Below are 20,678 nucleotides of genomic sequence, written 5' to 3'. Positions count from 1 at the left end.
AACGTTACTTTAAGGTGAACAGTTGGGGTAGTCAGTCAAAATGTACCAGATTTACGCCTTTGAATGAACTGTCAGCTGTGGTTTGCTTACATTCGACCTTCGTGTGAAGGTCAGTATTTAGCTATACTCAGTGTGGTAGGCCGCTCTGGTAACGTGTCGGCGAATCTGTTTGGATCCAGTTGCTCTTCTTGTGGATCTGCAAAGTGTGCCGCATCCGTCCGCCTTTTGGTCGATTGTCAACCGTTTGAAGCTACGTCTGTAACCTCTCGAACTCTAGGGTCTGGTGAGTGACGATAAGACACTGTCTCGTCCATGCATGGAAAACGAGACACCCACGGCCTCGTCTTATTTTAACAGTCTTTCCAACGGACAATTTATTGGGCTGTCCTACCCACAGGCACTCCACGTCGCTTCTTGCTGCGAAAACGAGCCCTGCCACACAGTTACGAGTGGAGTGATACGTACCGGCCGCCGCGTACTATATATGCATAGTACGCGGCGGCCGGTACGTATCACTCCACTCGTAACTGTGCCCTGCCACTCCTTGACGTGTTCTGCTGGACCACTCCAATGACCAACCTACCCGAGTGGCAGAGGCTACGGATTCGCAGCAACGTCGCTTCGCGATCGGTACACTGATTCACAGTAAACGGAGTTTACTGTGAATCAGTACCACGGTCCGTATACCACCCTCTTCTCCCACGGTTTCTCCACTTGTCTTTTGCCGTTTAAAACATACGCTTACATCATGTGCATTGCAGGTCCTTCCATTGATCTACTGCACTATGAACTGTCTTGTCATTCGATCCCAAACCTTCCACTGTCTCAGAATTTGAGCGCAAGTGTCTCTTTTCCTCCCAAAGCTCAGTGACCGGAACAATTCTACGAGTTCCAACTTTCTTTGTTGTTGCACAGATGGTAGAGAGACTAAGACATACGATCGTTAGGAACTGACTACCTACACAAAACATGCTGACCTAACTGTTACATAAGACCATAAACACCAAGGGAACGAGCGTGAACAGGGGGGGGGTACCAAAAAGAACAGGGTTTCAGTGGGGGCCTTGAAAATTTCAGAGTGCCATCAGCGGTTCTCGAACTTTTTACTCAATGCAAATCATACCGATAAATCACTCTGAACAGAGCAGAAAACAACTCTTTCATAAAAGCAGTTTTCAGATGTTATCCAATGAAACAGCTGTGTGTCAATGACTGCTGATCATTTACAGCTTGTTGTGCTTGTGAACACTATAATGCTGACTGTCAAAACGTAGGAATGAGAAACGAGAGCAGTTGACTATCATGGTGGTACGTAACAAGGTAGACAATGGGCTGGGAAAAAGACCTTCCAGGCAAAAAAAATCAATTTTAACACATATAGCTAGTTTTATATCATTTTTTTTAACAGCATGCCTAGGAGACTCATATGTACAACATGTTGATATCTTTTAATGAAATTTCAATATCATCTTTGTTGCACAACTTTAATCACCTTATTCTAGAGGATTGAAATTGAAGTCAATTGTCAAACATATGCAAATGCACTAAGGGAAACAAATCGGGCTAATGTGCAGCATCTCAGAAGCTGTTATCCCATTGGTTAGCTTAATCTTACCGTCATAATTGAATGAGACAAATAGACTCCAGAATAGCAGAACAAATCAGCTAATGTGCAGTGTGCCCTGAAGGTCATATCTGATTGGTCGATTGTCACTATTCACAGCAACTTAGGGACTCTATTTGTATTATTCTAATTATAACGGTAAGATTCAGCCAACCAATTGGATAGCAGCTTCCGAGACGCTGCACATTAGCCCAAACAAATTGTTCATAGTCTGTGCAGTAGACTACAATGTATAGTGAAATGACTCTTTTAGGTAAAATTCAAAACTCACTATATTTTCCAATCACAATATTTTTGTGAGGTACTATCATAGTTTTGTATAGGAAAAATATTGTTCATAGTTTGACAACCATGTATAGTGTAATAACACTTTTGGGTGAAATTCCAAATTTCTTGTACACAAATGGCCTCAGTACCATATGCTAGTGAAGTACATTCATATCAAACGTAAATGCAAAGAGATGTTTAGTTTTGTATGGGTAAATCATAGTTTATAGTTTGCATAGAGTGAAATGACACTTTCAGGTCAAATATAGTGATCAATTATACAGTGTCTTTTCACTACCCGGTACTTCCTAAAGTATGCGAGAATACCAATTATATCATACCAGTATATTGATGGTGCAAATACAGCGATCTGATTGGTCCAGACGCGTAAAGAACCGTGGTATATTGGCGATATACCACGGCTGGCATGCGCACTGGCTCTCGGCTTTAGGAAAAGTCCTTGTATGACGTTCCATGCCAGAATTTCAATATACTGTTATGACATAATAGCAATAAAGCACACCCAGCGATGGTATACCAATCGTGTTTGACCATTCACTTTATATATGCACTCGCTATCGCTCGTGCATATATGTCGTGAGCTGGTCAAAATCTCGTGGTATACCATCGCTGGGTGTGCTTTATTGCTTAAATATGCAGCTTGTCAACACAGGCTATACAGAAAGCAACTCTATAATTGTTCACAATTGAATTTAATTCTAACAATTGAATTGCAGTCCAGTCTAGTGCTGACTTGATATAGTACCAGCTTTTGACAAGCCAAATATTTGTTTTAGTGAGTAAACCAATAGTTGACACACAAAAACAGAAAAATATCAAAAATTGCAGGCACCGTCCCTTTCACATGTCACCAATGAGAATAAACATATTGTACAGGCAGTTTTCAACAAGGCGAATAAATAACTGTACATTTCATCATGGTTTGTGAGAAGAATGTTCTCTAAGAGCATGGTATGTAATTGTTGTACAGAACATGCCACAATCTGCTGGTTGGGAAATCAGTTTTAAAAAATCCAGTGAGTAGATTTTGCAGTGAACACATTGTACATACATGTAGGGGGTAACCAAGATGTTAATGATCAGTAACTATATTAAAGGTACACGGTCACCGTAAATTTGCATATTCCATATATGGTAAAGGGGGGGGGCTTAGCGTACTACCTGTAGCTGTCGGTCCTCCATATTTGATACGTCAAAGAACATGCAGACGACGATGCTAAGTATGCCACGGCTGGTCGTGCGGAGGCGCCCTTTTTAAAAGCGGCCACCCGCGTAAATCTGTGATTGGCTATTAAAAAACAGGTGACTGTATATCTTTAAACGTGATTTGTTTTGTTTTCAAAACACTTATTCTGTGTATCAACATCATTTTCTTGTGCTTTAGTTTTTTGGAGACTGTGGCTATTGGAAGGTACCTGTCAAGAGACAAAAGTTGGCTATTGACCTACTTATAGATGTCTTAATAATATCCTTTATTTATGATTTATTTTGTCTGTTAAAGCATGCTATAGGATGCACCTGTTAATATCCAAACAGAAGCTTCATTCCAAAATGAATAGCCATACCATGAACTTGAACCAATGTATCACATAAACTTTTGGAACATTAGAAATCCTAAGCATTTCTGTAACATATACATATGCAGAAGCTAGATCAGTGAAAAAATAGGAATATTTCCTACTTTGATATTCACTTGTGTCTGTTGACATGGTAGTATAATGGGAAATAATTTTATGTCCAATATATTTTCAGTCTACAAGAAAAATCTGTAAAAACACTCAAAATGGAAACAAATAACCCCATTTTAAAAGGAAACAGTTGTTGGAACTACGCCTGTGCGAGTTTCGTGTTTACAAACAACGTAATTCGTGCACGATACTGCTGAAATCACTAATGTATTCAAAACGTAAAAACAAAGACCGTGCCGCCAGCACGTCTGACCGCAACTTTTTCCGGCTGTCAGCAAGACTTGTCAACCGAAAACATGAACCCGCCAAATTCAAAACATCTACGCGCGAAACAGAAAAGTTTGACTGCCCAGACCAAAAATATAAAACCACGCCCACCTTCCAAACGCCGACCACAGCACACTTATGTGTTTGAAGCGTGTTTTATGGACAGCTTTTCTCTCGATTTACTTACTGGTTTACTAGACTTCGTTCAAGTTCATGATTTGTGAACGTGTGAGTTGGGTGAACCCTTGGAATGCAATGATTTGTGTTCTGTTTTCATGTGAAACGTGTGAGTAGGATGATATGAACGCGTTGAGTGGGGTGAATGCGATACTGGGAAGTTTCACCCGGCACAAACTAACTCACTGTAGCTGCACACAGACTATAAATAAAAACGCGTTTGATCGCTACGAAAACCTGACCTGGGCTGCCAAATTTTACACGATGAACTTTTACAGATCATTTTATTTTTGATAATTCACAGACTTGAACCAATTCTCTGGTTTACTTTGTCCTGTTTTTTACTGCATGGTGGGGATAAAATTACTGGCGATTTTCTCGTCATTCAGAGAGGTGGCGAAAAGTTCCGTTTCAGCGATCGTGGGTTAAGAAATTTATGGTAACGCTTTGTATCGTGTGAAGCGTTAGACCCGGGCGTTAGATATCTCTCAAAAAAAAGAAAATGACGAATATGGCAATAGTGCAGATGTCTCAACCTGCAGTGCCGTCGCACGAGGTGTGAGAAGCCGATGGTCAGTTTGGGAATGGACTTTAAAAAAACTGACGCCAGTTGCCTATGAGAAATTCACTGATGAGAATATTGCTAACTGTGATGAATATGTGAATTTTTTTCTGAACAACACCCAAACAAAATCCAGTTCTTTGATTTCCAGTTCTTGCATATTTCACAAAGTCCTAGCCCATGATTTCGAGCCATACTTCTAGTTGTTTCTCCCGCGGCGTGTCGATGTTCTGTTCGGGTAAATCCTGTGCATCGTCTCACAATTTTACAATTTTCCAAAGATGAACGACAGAATGGCCGCCGGCCGCGCCAGTCGACAGGACCACAATGTCTGAACAACGTCTGAGAAAGTGGTTGATCGTGAAATTTGAGGTCAAAATTGGAGGCGTGGTTTAACAGATTTGCTTTGGCGGGTAGAACTTTTCTATTTCGCGCCACGATCTTTTGAGTTTGGCGGGTCGATGTTTTCACTTGACAAGTTGAGTGACAGCTGGGAATATCTTGCGGTAAGACGCGCTGGCGGCTGGGCCTTTGTTTTGACGTTTTGAACACATCAGTGATTTCAGCAGTATCTAGATGTACCTTATCATCATAGCATAGCTGCAACATTTAAATTATACGATGTAGATTATGACAGACAGTTTTTAACTTTCATCAATCACCATTGTACCTTGGATACAGTGTTTACATTGGTCGTATGGTCCCATACGACCTTTGAGTGCAGTTCCCACCACTGTATCCATTAATATGTAAAATTGAAAGTTTCTACTACACCGCCTCCTAACGCCCAAAGTAACTGGATTAATTTTAATTATTTCAGTATTCAACTACTTCTATGTATTTGCAGTCTTTCAAATCCTTAGTCTGTTTGTGCCACATGCTTTTACTAGTTTTAACCTACTACATAGAATAAAACAAATCACTAACGGTGGTAGTGGTTTTCTTACAGATTTAGACCTTGATGACTTCTTATCTCCATCAGTGATTTTGCTGTAATAAAGGATGCTTCTATTTTCTTTCCAACTCAGTGTACAGCTTCCTGAAGCATATGCTGTTTGTCTATAGTTCCATGTAAACTTTGTGCTGCTTTACATTTCTTTTCTTCTTCAGCTTTTATCATGTCATAAGAAGAAAGCATCTTGATAAAAAGAACAGAAAATACAACCCTTTTCAGAATTAGAGCGCGAAGCCACTGCAGTGAACTGCAATAAAACTGCTTACACTAATTAGTTTCAGCTGTAGCCGTGGCCACTTTGGTGTTGAACAAGGCTACTTGATAAAGACCAAAAAGTCTGCTTGTACAAAGGCAAAACTAGGTCTGTCTGAGGCTCGAGTTGTAAATGAGAGTTTACGATTGGCACCCTGTGTTCAAGATTAAGATACGATGTAACATTACCATGCACTGGTCCATGTACAAATCTTTTTTATTTCAACTTCCCCAGACAAACTGTCTGCATGGGACATACAATGTTGTCGACTTTGCCAGCTGGCTACAGCTGAAACTAATTAGTGTGAGCAGTTTTATTGCAGTTCACTGCAGTGGCTTCGCGCTCTAATTCTGAAAAGGGTAGTAATGGGATATCATTCAACTCGCCTATGCACACAAAAACAAAGCCAGAATTCATACAGTTGAAAAAAATAATTCCAGATGTGAAGCAGACAGAAAAAATGTTCCAGAGTCAAATCTTCCAAGCCTCCCCCCATATCAAATGGTTCGCCCCTTATCAGAAGTGGCAACGACAGCACACTTATGTCTAGGCTAGGGCCACGGCTGCTCAGGGGTAGACTGGTAGAGTAACCGTGCCACCACACGCATGACACAGATTTGCCAATGACGTTTCAATTAACCCAGGTCCTTTTTTATCACCAGTCAAGGATACATCTATTAGTAAACCATCCTCATAAGTCTTTCCCGTCCTGCTTTGAGAGGAAGAATCTGGATTCTGCTAGAATGTGGAGTATCGTGGGATCGCCAGATCATCGGCCGACATTATGATGCGTTGCAATTGCCTATGCAGGAAGCACAGATTACATACCATACTGTTCCTGCTTATACTTTTGCCATTTCTCGTTGGCGTCGGAATTTTGCTCCGTAGCCATAATGGGATCGACCTTTCACATGTACATGGGAATGAAAAGCGAGAAGGAACTCGACGCGACCTGAAACCATGGGGGAACTTGGAAAGGGGAAACGAAGGGGATGTCGTGTCTGCATCGGACGTTCAGTTCGCGAAGCAATGGGAAAAATCCCAGGAAACAGAAGGTTGGTTTTTTACTCAAAATGCTTATTCGTGTCATAAATGATTTACTTTTCCCAACACTAACATATACCTGCGACAGGCGCCCCTCACATATTCCGTACACTTGTTCGAATCAATCATCTACGTCATTTTTCAGTGGCAATCGGCGCAGCTCGTCTGAGAGCGTATCGTCTATGTATACGCTCGTCTACCCATATACTCTTCAGTACATGTATGCACTTTTGACTTGCGGAAACTCGAACGTGAAATGTTTCACATGAAAACAGGAATACTTTCGGTTTGCTTATATGTTTGTGTCACTGTATAGGCGGTGGCACTGTTGGCCCAGTTCAAATTTCTAAACTAAATCAATTTAAGGAATGTCGGATGTGTACGTATTAGCTCATAGCTGCCAACGGCATTGTTAATGTGGTTTGCGAACCCGGAACCTCGGAATATGGTATCAGTTGAAAGGGAAACCTAACAAATTTTACTTTTCACAACTCTATACTCATAGCCAATGTGAAAGCCGGTGACGTAACAAAGCGACCGGATAAGAAGGAAAGCAAGTCATTGGATGATTTACTTGCACTGGTAAGAACGTTTGTAAATCGTAATAGGTTGCTGGACTTTCCCTCCAGGGTAGCAAATTTTAGTTGCTAACATGACAGGGGATCCGGGGAGTTACTGGGCGAAATGTACATCGTGCGTTCAGCCTGAGTGTTCTCTCTGTCCATTGGAGATAATCACGCGTTTTGTCTTTACTCGCATTCGTTCAAATTCACAGTCAATACGCCATTTAGAAACTCTTCCATTAAAGAGAAAGTCATGTTAGGTCTCCATTTTAGTGTTTCAAGATTGTTTACCGCTCCTCAGCTGACAGGCATTCTGTGAATACGTCCAGAGACCCAACTCATCTCTACAGCAAATACCAGTAGTCATGAAACCTAAGAAATTAAAGCAGTAAAAAAAAATCAGTCTCGCTTTCCTTCCATCTTTAACCCTCTTCATGGCATTCCAGTCGATGGCCATCGTCGTAAACCAAAACCCCTTTAGGGAAACAGCTACTCGCATAACTTTCTGCGTAGATTCGTGGTGCAGAAAAAAGGCCCTGACTCACTAGAATGACCAATGGCGCAATGAATTGCTTTCCTTTTCCTTTGTATCTGTGAGAGTGAGTCGGAAGTGTTCGAGGCAAATTTATTCCGGGCCATGTGCATCGCTGATTTCCTTCCGATCAAAATATTAAGTTATCATTGTCTTGTTATTACATCTTGATATTCCACAGCCTCCGGACGTGGACGACAGTTTAGTTGTCTACAACCGCGTCCCAAAGTGTGGAAGCAGAAGCGTCCTGTGGATAGTGAGGAAGAATGCAAAGAAATTTGGCTTCAAGTACAAGCACTCCATGGAATTCTGGAAATTTCGACAGAACGAAAAAGATCAGGTGACAAAGGCTGGGAAAGTAATAAAGCATTAAAGTTACAAACAGAATATACAGACAAACAGATGTCCGGACACACTGCAAATATCCTAAGACATTTTAGGTCGTACGCGCCTCGAAATTGACTCAAACTTTCGCTCAAACTTTTCAGTAAGGAAAGTTCCAATCATATCTGCTCGAAATCGATGATAAAATTCAGGGGTGCTGGCGACATTTGAAATTCAAATGGCTGTTATGCCTGAAAAAAATAATAACGTTTCAGTTTTCACAAAATAAGCTGGTAAAAACTCAGTTAATCCATTGGCTTCAATGCGGTAGACCAAAATGTATTGTAAAGGTTTGAGTGTCCGAACATCTGTCCTCGAGCTGCATTCTACATAAAAGTTCGATTATTTGCGAGCTGTGAGTCTCTGGCTACCAAGGCAACGCTTCATTTTACCAATCAAATTTCATATCAGGCATAATGAATTGACGGGTGTTTTATCATACGGCTTCAATGCGAATTAGTTTCACTGTATGACTCTGCAAACGGCTGCAAATATTCCAATTTTCGGTTAAAACGACCAACCGAGTAAAGAACAAGAGAACTGTACACGTAAACCGTGTGCAATGTCTCTGTTTCTGGACACAAGCCGCACGGTCGCAAGATCTTGGTTATAGAAGATTTCATCAGCAGCACCTTCGATTTCCGTCATTTATCGGGATCAGAGCCCAATACAGTAGGCCTACACAGTTTGCGAGTGATTCACGAGGAAAGCTGTGTACACTTCTCAGTAAATGTTTATGATTAGCATTAGCATGCAGGTAGGACGGGGGCCGTAACATCAGCAGATCAACCTTTCGTTCATGGAGAGACCTTTTGAAATTTCCTCGACTCAGTGGCTCTGCCAATACATGTACAGGTTGGGGGTACAAATCACTCCAGTCATTGCAAAATTGCAAAAATGTTGTACATCCTTTGCTTTACAGGAGAAGACGGTCCGTGAAATCGTTAATCTTCCAAGACCAGCTTTGTTCGATATGCATGTCCACTTCCTAAATTTCACCAAGTAAGTTACCCATAGGCCATACAGCTTCCAATAGCCTTGACTCTCTCTCTCTCAGACGCTCGTTGCAGCTCTCTCTCTATTCTCTGCCGCAAAAATGTGCCCTCGACGATTAGAGCTCAGTGTCAGCTTGAAGGGAACAATTTGAACAGCCCAGCTGTTTTTGCTATTAGATGTCCATGTTCTCCAATAACAATCGCTGCATCTGTTAGCAGGAGAGAGTCACATTGCCTAGCCAACGGGGGCTTTGAGAGCTAGTTCTAGTTTTACGGTGCATGAGATCAACTGTCCGCTGTCTGGCTTGTATTTTAAACTTTTGCCCGGGGTTATATCGATTACATGAGCGCTGATACACCGTTCCTCAAACATGTGAGCCGGTAAACTGGCTTAGCGAATTTCCTGTGTCCTGACCCCCAAGGGCAATAGCACTATTGTGGATGCAGTCAGTCACTTGCACGGCTTTGCGGGACCTGGACATGAGTTTTGGTTCCGGCATGCGCACTGAACCTCCGGGGTCTACGTGTTTCAGAGTACGATGAATCATATTGCTAGATGACTTTCCATTTAGGTATATTTGATTTGCATAGACCCGAATCAAATCCGAAATAGGAAAAATGAACCCGTAAAAGAAAATATGTCAGAGTATCATGTTTTGCCGCATTGAACATATTGTTACAGCAACTTATACGGCATGATGTCTGTGTTCACAGATACCCACTGCATTTATTTCCTCATTCTAGATTTGGTGAACTACGTCCAGTTTATTTTAATATCATTCGAGATCCGATCAGTCGCCTTGTGTCTTCGTACTATTTCAACAGATTCGGAGATTCCATCAACAAGTACATGGTGTCAAAGTTCAAGGGCACCGACGAAGAACGCAACCAGGTTTGAGAATATATGTGTAGCTTTTTAGGACTAGAAGCCATTCCAATGCTGTATATCAATATAGGTCGATATTCCATAGGCAATATTACTTCCCCCTGGTGACTTTCATCTTTAATGTCTTTGACCATAGTTGGCAGTAGGCGTCGATAGAAAGAAGTTGTTGCAAAAGCTTAATAATCTTCTACGTGACCTGACAGGAGAATAACTGATTTAGGCCCTACTGCTAATAAAAGCTGAAACCAATACTGAAATACAGGGGGATAGATCTTTCATCCATTGCATGTATGTTAACCGATATATGTTACTTGTGCAGACAGCCATATTTCATAATCTGAAAACCACGAGCAGACTTTGCGGATGAATTTGTACGCAATGCGCTTGAAATTTGTGTTTGATATTTGGCTCTTTCATATTCGTTAATCGTAATTGCAGTAATTATTTTCTTTTTTTTCTTTTTGTATCGTTTCGTATGCCATTCACTTCGGTATATTATCTCTCTTTTTTTTCAATTTTTGCACAGACATTTGATGAATGCGTCTTATTGAACAAAACGGAATGCCAACTTGGAAGGGCCTTCTATATCGTCCCTTTCTTCTGTGGCCAGGACGCGCGTTGCAGGTGTGTGACATTCTCAAAAACACGTGCCTTATAGTTGTGCTCAAACTTTCCTCAATGACTTTAAACCATTCGCTTACAAGTCAAGATAAAAACCAGGGATCACCGTGCGAAGTTTGACATTAGAGTTTGATATCCTAACTTTTACAAATATTTGATATGAACACGATTGGAACTAATTTGGGATAATGCGATCTTCATATTTTTCAAATTTCTCAAAAGTGTTAGGTGCAATACAGCTGAATGTTGCAATGTTACAAATTACTCATAAAAACAAGTGTATAACTTAGAAAGAAAAGCAGATGAGCTTACATTTGCAGGTGAAAACGATCTTACTTCACCATCCAATTATCCCAAATTAGTTCCATTTATTAAAAATGGCCGCTCTCTCTGTGTCAACTGTATGGGGGTATAATAGAAATTTTGATTTCCGAAAAACTGAGACGGTGAAACATTTTCTTACTCCAAGAGCTTTTAATTGAGCCCCTACAAGTAGAAGACCAGAAAAGATTTGAAAAAAAATTTAAATTCCGACTAGTACCGAAGGGGCATATTACCTTACTATAACGACCAGGCCACATGCAAGCTTCATTTTGTCCGAGATTTGCGAGGCTCTGATCAAAAGACGAGCCACAAGTGCCTGAATCTTCTCCGATGGCTTACATATTTTCTCGTGTGTTTGAGATACAGAAAATGTTTGAATTTGGTGGGGTGAGAAGTTATCCTTTGAAATCACACGCTGTTTCTGCATGTACTACAGGGCTGAACAAGTGTTCTGAGAAAATCCCAGCCTTTCTGCGCAGACTCTACTCTCGTATGGGTTCGCTATGAACTGCCGGTAACTCTACCACACGTTTTGTACATGGTCTCCCCTCTTCTGTCTATGGGTGGAGTAACTGTGGCTTGCGCTACCGAATTCAGAATAGTTTTGCATGAATGACGCGATGGGCCTTTACAAACGACTTGTTCTTTATTACCCGACTAGAATCGAGTCTGGGACCTTACCACCTCAATATCCTTAATCTATACGCGAGACGTTTTTCTTGATTTTGTTTTGTCTTAGGGAGCCATCCCAATGGACTTTGCGAGAAGCAATACGCAATGCTCTTAACGAGTACGTCTTTGTGGGCATACTTGAAGAAATGAATGCTTCCATGAAGATTCTAGAAGTACTTTTACCACGGTACTTTCAGGGTGCCAGTAAATATCTTGAGTGTAAGTATCGTGTTTTGTTGTTGACCTTATGTACTGCATTATACCAATGGGATTTTTATGTATTCCAGTTAGCTACGTACATCATCTGAGCTATTGGGTTTAGTCGGCGTTCGTATTTTTGTGATCTACATAAGTTTGACGAAGACTTGCAGGAATGATGTTGAAATTGTATATGTGATTGTTGATACGAACTTTTTCTCGAAAATTCATCGCTCAACAGTTTCCGAGCCTGTCACATCTAGAGATTAATTCATCCCCGTAACTTCAAATGATGATGAAATGTGCGTATGTCAGTTTTAGAGGTTAATTTTCCAGTTTCCTCCATTTTGCCCATAGCTTTCAAAGTGATAGGTTCCGTGGAGACGACCTTGTTCGACTTTGTTCAGAGGACAATGAAATATCATGTAAATTCATGTAAATTCTTTAAGGGCAAGTCGGAGTAAATTTAGTGAATGGGTACTCTCGCTCGCCACGACAGATATCAACTTTACTGCAAAAGTTATGTGTAATGTCCTCATGAATTCAATATTTTGTTGTTCTAGGGGGTTTTGGATTGTTAGCAGTCGAAGTGTCCTTTTTCTGCTTTTATTTTTGAAGTCACCATCGAGAAAGTTTTGTTTCACCTGGTTAAATGTATTTTCAGATCTCGAAACGCAGGGAGCGCAACAAAATATGCACGCCATCAAGAAGAGCGAAGCACCACCGTCGGAGAAAGTTGTGGAAATCATGAAAAAAAGACTGGCTATTGAATATGAATTTTATAATACCATCAGAGACAGGTTCAGTGTTATCAAAGAACAGCTCGGTATTTCATGAAACCAGGGACTAGATATATCTTGTTGTTTGTTTGATGAACGAATCTGCAAACCCAACCCGTTCTTTACTTTGTGTACCACGGACATTAACCCGCTCAAGGATAGTAAGAAGCTTGATATCATTTACTATAATATGCAGACGTAAAGATGACATCTGCCTCTGGGTACTTTGGAATTTCCAACAAACCGAACCGTCAAAATGGCGTCATATGTTTCTGCATACGCCCATTATCATGAAAAAGGTGCCGAGTGCAAAATGGTACATGTTGTCATTCCCGCGCGAATTTCGCGGTTAAATTGTGTCAGGAAATAACAGAAGTCGTAAAGTGCAATGTGTTTCCTCACTGACCTATAACTAGGAGCAGCAGGATGTTGAAATTGTATCTGTTGGACGTGTGAACAGCGAAACCATCTTGAAACAAGCTAAACTGCCAACGGCATCCTTGAAAATCACTTTGTTCTGTTCAGGAAGGATAATTCCTGGCCATCGTGTGGACTGCAGACCGAGGTTGAAATCATTTTTATGTAACAACCCACGATCATAAGGATGTTTTTTGCGCCAAATGTTGTGGTATGTGGCAGGTGCCGATCGTCACTGTAAAATACTGGCTGTAGCTTGGAGACTGGACCACATTTGCACACAAGAGGGCGTTGTACTTACACAACCAGATCTAATTGATGTACGGTGTACCAGTGCAGTTTGCTATAGTTTTGAGACACGACCATTGATCACGAAGCGTACTATGTTTAGTCAAATTTAGTGACATCATGATCACCGCCAAACTATTTTCTTATTGGTTTTTATTTTATAATGTCAAGATTTTATCAATTCTTGCAAGTTTTTTTTATCATATCGATTTTTTTTATCTCGACCAATTTGCCTTTTTGACGATTATGTATTGACGTCTACCATTCCTGTAACTTACTTCATTGACAGTTATTTTCAATATATCATAATTTGTCTATTTTATCTGGAATTTGCAACAATTTATTTTATCAGTTTTGTCATAATTTCACAAACATATGGTTATCTTGTCGTTATTTAATAACCATTCCGCGCAGCATCTGTCAGAACTTCTTAGCTTTTGAAGAAAAAAATATCGAACTCTAATTCTTCATCCAAAAGAACGGTCGTACGCCACTTGCAAACGCAACCTTTTCATAACAGTAGCAGCCTCTTCAATCTACTTACGCCTCAGAGCTGAAATTCGTTAACTTTTGCCGTAACTTTCCTCAAGGAAATTTCAAACCATTCTCTCAATAAATGCAGAATGAAAATCAGGGGTCACCGTGCAAATTTTATACAAGAGAAGCCAATTACCTAACATTTGGCGATATTTGGGATTCAAAATGGCTGCCATCCCTGTGTTAAGGTAATATGCACCTCGAAAGTAAAAGACTTAAACTTTTGCTCTAACTTTCCTCAAGGAATCTTTCAATCATTCTCTTTCAAAATCAAGAATAAAAATAGGGGGTCACCGTGCAAATTTTGGTACTAGAGAAACAAGTAACCCAAGATTTACTGATATTAGAAATTCAAAATGGACGCCATCCCTGTGTTAACTCTATGGCGAAAAATAAAAATTTTCGAATTTCAAATAACTTTTCTTTCACCAAGAGCTTTAAAATGAACCCCCACATGTGGTATATCAGAAGAGAACTGTAAAAGTTTGAGAGTCCGAATGTCTGTCCCCGAGGTGCGTTCTACCTTAACTCGTTCGGGTGGGCGTTAAATTTTCAATTCGCGCAAAACCAAGACTGAGAAAAGTTTATACTTATTCCAAGAGCTTCAAAATGATGCCCTACAAGCGATTAATCACAAATTTTAAAGTTTTGGAAAATTTTGAGACTCCGAAGATCAATCCCCGAGGCTCATTCTACCTTACAATGTGAAATATATAACAATATATGATCACATAAATATGTAAATATAAATTAAATAAATATATTGCATGATATACGTAACAAAATGAAAACCGTACCGAAGTACTTTCCGCTGTTTCTGCCTTCTTTGGAAGATCGCTGAGTTTAAAGGTGAAGTTGGTACAGTTTGTCAAGGCAGATTTAGGCCAAAGTAAGTAAGTTCTTCGTTTTGTGTCCACTCAAATCCCAAAAGGCACAAGGGTCGAAAACATACACCAAAATAAATTAACAGAAAATCATTTTCCGTAAGTACTTGATATTTTTTCTCGCACAACCATGGAGGGTAAGGCTGCTGTCTATGATACAGCGTGCATAGTCCAGTTGCATGCTCTCATGTTTAATGGTAGTAATATGACCGCTGTAAGAAGGTATTTTTTAAAAGCCGTGGCTTGGTTCTGCGACAGAATATCGCCAACGATGGAAACTTCTGCGAAAAAGTTCCCTCCGCGACCCCCAAAAGACTCCGAACGCCTCCGGGTGCGCGCAGACACAAAACAGAATTTCCCGTCTTTGGCTTTATCTGTTGAAATATCCAGCGAGGAATCACGAAGAGACGTGCCTGCAGTGAACACTATTCTACTTGTAACTCGTAAATTGTAAAATTGTGCAGCATAGCATCTGTAGGTGTATTTTCGCATCGTCCCTAGATTCAAGATCAGGTGTTGCGTAACTTCAGAAACGCAATAACGCTAAAGAGTTGTTTTATTCAACAAACTTTCAATAATGAGATATACACTCATAAATGACGACAGCGCTACCGGGACAAGCAAAAAAATTAGGACCATGACATTCTTCTTATTCATAAATCGGACTTTTCAAACAAAACACACCAAAAGTTGTATGTCTTGACGTCCTTTTCACCACAATGGTTCGCCCAAAACCCATCGTCATCTTGTGATGGTGGACCTATTTACAGGGACTTTGGGTGTACAGGCGAAAGGCATGGATGCCCATCTTCCGTGAAGTCAATTTGTTTCGGTCTGTTCAGCGCAGGCTGAGATGGATTTCTATCATAGTTTTGTCACCAGTACGTTGTCAATGTTGATCGTGATGGGAGGTTCAGCAAGTTGGGGTTGGTGTACTTCCGTTAGAGGGCGCCCTTCTTCGAACGAGACGTCGTGGACGCTTTGAGAATCCTGTGAAAAAAATGACATTTTTATGCATTAAACTTTGGATAAATACCACCAGCTTGTTTTCGGTCCCAAACTTCAAAATTTAATTTTCTGCGTCGATTATGCTGTCATTTATCACCATTCATTTGTAATGTATATTTTTTTTTATCATTGTTCATCCAGGCGGCGCACTTCACCCCAGGCTGCTCTGCACAGGCTTATCGAACACAAATCCAAGACTCCTTATGCACAACGGTAATGGAACGGGTGCTTTTGATTACTTTGCATGCCGGAGTGATTTTAATCTGCGCATATGTTTGGAAATTTCAAAAATTGAGCAAAATAAGTGAGAGAGAGAGAGAGAGAGAGAGAGAGAGAGAGAGAGAGAGAGAGAGAGAGAGAGATGAATGAATGACATATATATAGAGCATCCGTAATGTCTACGGGGGTGTGGTGGGTTCGAGTCCCGCATGGGTCACTTTTCATTCACCACTGTATTTCATAAAAAATTAGTATGGCGAGTCATTTCAAATTTACCCTTCTTTGGCTTTGCATCATTCATATGATTGATCCTCATTACCAATAACTGATTCCTAAGTTGGTGACTTGTGTGCGAGGCCCTGTAGAATCCCGCGGGATCCTTAGGTTGAAAGGTTAGGTGATGAGTTTAGCCGTTTACTCACCATCCACGCACAACAGAATGAAAAGCCCCATCTAAGAGTCAGGACCGCCCACAGGGTCCGGCGAGCAATATTCGTCTAGAAATTATGAATATGATCAATAAATGTCTTGTATTAAACTTTTATTTTCATTATACAAGCCTTACCTGTGTCTAGTGTGTGCCTATTACTTTACCCTAGCTATCTGTGGATAGTATTTCAAAGAAAACAGTCTATATCTGTTAATTGCCCTCCCTAATCCCCTTCATTAATTTGTTCTGCCGATCGCCAACGCAGGGGCTTATCGCCCTGACCAAATACCTCGTTAGCAGCTCATAAGGTAGTGGGTTTACACGTGTATTTTTTTAAACCTGAGGCACCGGAGGGACGGTGCCTGAGGGAATCTGATTAATCGCTCTGTAAATATTCCTTATCAGCGATCTAAGCGATCTCACGTTTACACGTCATACACAAGTTAAAAATTTAGTTCGGGTCAAGCAAAAGAAATAACGCCACCAACAATACAGTAGTCTTCATAATAACGTATAGCCCGTACATCGAAACGACAAAAATCAAGCAAGCCCTGACAGAAAACTGGAGTGAACTTGAAAAAGACGAAACACTAAAAAAACTGTTACAAAACCAACCAATAATCGCATATAGAAGGAACAGAAATATAGGCGACACACTTATAAGCGCCAGACTTCACAAAAACTACAACAGCTCAAACTCAGGTTCACACGAACCTACACAAACACAACAAGACCAAACAGTAGACATTCTAGCTTCCCTACCAAACGTAAGTGGAACAACATATTATAAAATAAAAACAATCAACCATTCAACACGTCTCACCAATCAAAAATGAATTTTAAGCGACTGATGAAGAAAGGAACACAGTGTCAGTAGTCTCTCCGCTCCAGTGCGGATTAACACAGGACACGTAGATTACGGGGAAAGTCTCGCCATGGCCAAGCAACATTTTACATAAAAACAGTTAAACATGATATACACTTATATTATACACAATATCATACACAAAATGCAAACAACCCAAATATGAACGATGTGTGGAGTTGCTTTCCCTTTACTACCAGTTGCTTTCCCTTTACTACCTACAACTCGTCGTAAAATGGCATCGTTTTTCTAGCTCTGCCACTAGGACGGTTGTTGTCGGACACGGACTTGAACTGAGCTCGCAACCGTTTGATTTTGTTGTGGCATTGTTCCGCTGTCCTCTCGAGTCCCTTCTCCCTGGCCTTGGCAGCGACGACTTCATACACTTGCCGATCCCTCGACGTGCCGTCCATCATACCGATGACATTTTCGTCTCTCCAGATTGACATTAGTAGCCTGATCTCTTCCTGCGGCCAATTGTTGCCGCGATCGCGAGAGCTTACTTGAACACCGTCCATTGTGGTAATGACCGCAAGCCCGAAGACAGGATATAGTTCGGCGTTTAGTTCGGTGTTCTGGTCACACGTGTAAATAGGCCATTGTTTAGTACGGAGCACCGAACCTGGACCAGCCCTCCGACACCGAATTAATTTAGTTCTTTGTTAGTTCGGTGTTGTCTGTTTACACGTCCAACTGACACAGGTTTAAATTATTCCGGTGTCAACTCCGGACTTAACACACGTGTAAACCCATCTTAATATATATATATATATATATATATATATATATATATATATATATATATATATATATATATATATATAATATATATATATATATATATATATATATATATATATATATATATATATATATATATATATGACACTTTCTATTTTTCTTGAAATGTTATGCCAGTGTTTGACCGCCCTGAACCCGTGAAAACTGCAAAATTAAAATTAAAATATTTTGGGGAAAAAATTCCTGACCGCCTACCTACCCTATTTTTGAATAGTTGATTTTAGTTAATAATCGATATTAGTAGAAAATTCTATGAACAGTAATACTTGGTTTAGTTTCTCTTCGAAATCATGCATTGGATTGCAGAAAACGTTCATGAAAAGTATATGGCATGTGCCCACTGGAATATGACCTACTGACGGCAACACTAAACCTTTGTAGAAAAAAGCAACAGTAACCATAGACCCTTTTTGGAGGGTCTATGCAGTAGGAAGTCAGATCAGAATGCACTGATAAAATTGATTATCAAAGGAACTGACAACAATGGGGTGTAATTGACAGCAAACCCAAAGCAAAATGCATCACACATCAGTCACATGATCTGAAGTATGTGCAGATTATTCAACTTTCTTTCAAAAGTTACAAATATGATACCTGGGCTTCTCTGTGACCAAGTTCATTTCCCCTGACATTTATAACAGAAGCCATGGTCAAATATATCAAAGGAACTCAAACAAAACCAAGAATTACAGAGAGCACCTTTTCAGACCCTCTAGAACTAACTACTTAATCCTATAGAAAGTTACATTAAAAAATGTAAGATATCATATTTTTGCATTGAAAAATGCATGATTCCTTGAGTATTTTAGTTTCTTTCTCATTCCAAACAAGTCATTGCAAACCAGGTATGTGTCATCTAAGTTGTCAAACTTCATCAGCAAACACAGCTCAGCAGCTGATCTCTGACCATTATAGGCGAGCGGCAGACACACCCATTTTTTACACTTAATGTACCCACCTTACATACAGCCACATCATACATCATTTGAAAGCTTATTATCACTACTTCAAGAAAATTGACGATGTGGAGCTGCCAAGTGGGGCTATAACGCCCTAATATGCATAATTCACATGGGTACCCAATTGGTATAAATGTGATATAAAATTAGGATATTCATTGTTAACTACTCTAAAAATACTTTTAAACTGTCAAGTGATATATCAATTGAAAGGTATTTGCATGTAGAATACAAAATTGAAATCCAAAAGATATTAAAAATGATTTCGCTGAAATATTTTCATATTTATATTGAAAAAAAAATTGCCCTTTTGAATAACAATATTTTAAACATTTTAACACATATAGCCACATCATACAGCCACATTATACATTATTTGAACGCTTACGATCTCTCCTTGAAGAAAATAGGAACATTTAGTTGTCAGGTAAGGCCGTAGCCCCTAATTTGCATAAATCCCACTGGTACCCAAATTGCATAAACGCGATGTAATATTAGATATTTATTATTCACTACTCGAAACATGCTTTTAAACTATCGAGTGATATATCAAATGAAAGGTATTTGCATGTAGAATACTAAAAAGACATTCAAAAATATATTTAAATTCATTTTACTGAAATATTGTCATATTTATATTGAAAAAATATTTTCCCCTTTTCAATAACAATATTTAAAAAAAAATTAATACAAAAAGCCAAATCTTACAGCATCATCATACGTTATTTGAAAGCTTACTATCTCTACTTCAAGAAAATTGACAATGTGGAGCTGTCAAGTACGGACGTGGCCCTTAATTTGCATAATTTACATGGGTACCCTATTTGCATAAATGCGATATAAAATTAGAAATTTATTAACTACGATAAACATACTTTAAACTATCGAGTGATATATCAAATGAAAGGTATTTGTACGGAGAATACAAAATGGATATCCAAAGAGATATTAAAATGATTTACTAAAAATTTTTCGTACTAATGCAGAACAATATACTTTCCCCTTTTTAATAACGATATTATAATAATTTAACACATAGAACCGCATCACACAACCACATCAAATGTTATTTGAAAGCCTATTATCTCTGCCTCATGAAAAATGACGATATGCAGCTGACAAATAGGGCTGTAATGATTTAATTTGCATAATGCAAACGGGTACCTAATTTTCATGAATACAATATAAAATTACAAAAATCAATTACAAAGTACTCTAAACTTACTTTTCAACTATCAAGTGATATATCAAATGATAGGTATTTGCATGTAGAATAGAATCATGAACTCCAAACGTGTATTCAAAATATTCTTATTGAATATTTTCAATTAAATCGTAAACGTTTTGACTAGTTTATAATATTCAAAATATTGTGTACTAATAACGAATAATGCTAAAGCTTTGGGGATAAATATCTGAATTTGTTTTGCAATTGATTTTTTGCTTATTAAGGATACG

The 20,678-nt window shown here is 39.5% G+C and overlaps 2 protein-coding genes across 2 annotated transcripts in view; one reads left to right on the top strand and one right to left on the bottom strand.

Annotated features, from left to right (window-relative positions):
* LOC139114064 (uronyl 2-sulfotransferase-like) lies at window positions 1–15,034 on the top strand. The gene is made up of 9 exons (XM_070675565.1): window positions 1–283; window positions 6,477–6,869; window positions 7,364–7,440; window positions 8,135–8,293; window positions 9,260–9,339; window positions 10,077–10,224; window positions 10,745–10,842; window positions 11,903–12,054; window positions 12,698–15,034. The coding sequence occupies exons 2-9, from the start codon at window positions 6,599–6,601 to the stop codon at window positions 12,868–12,870; spliced, it is 1,158 nt and encodes a 385-aa protein (XP_070531666.1). The 5' UTR covers window positions 1–283; window positions 6,477–6,598; the 3' UTR covers window positions 12,871–15,034.
* Window positions 15,035–15,676: 642 nt separating this feature from the next.
* LOC139114060 (carnitine O-acetyltransferase-like) overlaps window positions 15,677–20,678 on the bottom strand; it is an 85,028-nt gene continuing 80,026 nt past the window's right edge. Inside the window, exon 16 of the mRNA XM_070675556.1 lies at window positions 15,677–15,772. The gene's annotated coding sequence lies outside the window, so the exon portion shown is untranslated. The remainder of the gene's footprint in view (window positions 15,773–20,678) is intronic.

Source organism: Ptychodera flava, chromosome 16 (genome assembly GCF_041260155.1).
Source record: "Ptychodera flava strain L36383 chromosome 16, AS_Pfla_20210202, whole genome shotgun sequence".
Classification (NCBI taxonomy): Eukaryota; Metazoa; Hemichordata; class Enteropneusta; family Ptychoderidae; genus Ptychodera; species Ptychodera flava.
This window is presented reverse-complemented; position numbering and strand designations above follow the sequence as displayed.

What these genes read in the sequence shown, in the direction of transcription:
- LOC139114064 (XM_070675565.1), top strand. Translation starts at nt 6,599, where the DNA reads ATGATGCGTTGCAATTGCCTATGCAGGAAGCACAGATTACATACCATA. An exon ending in TGGATGATTTACTTGCACTG is followed by an intron (nt 7,441 to 8,134) that starts GTAAGAACGTTT and finishes GATATTCCACAG; the next exon opens with CCTCCGGACGTGGACGACAG. An exon ending in CACTTCCTAAATTTCACCAA is followed by an intron (nt 9,340 to 10,076) that starts GTAAGTTACCCA and finishes TCCTCATTCTAG; the next exon opens with ATTTGGTGAACTACGTCCAG.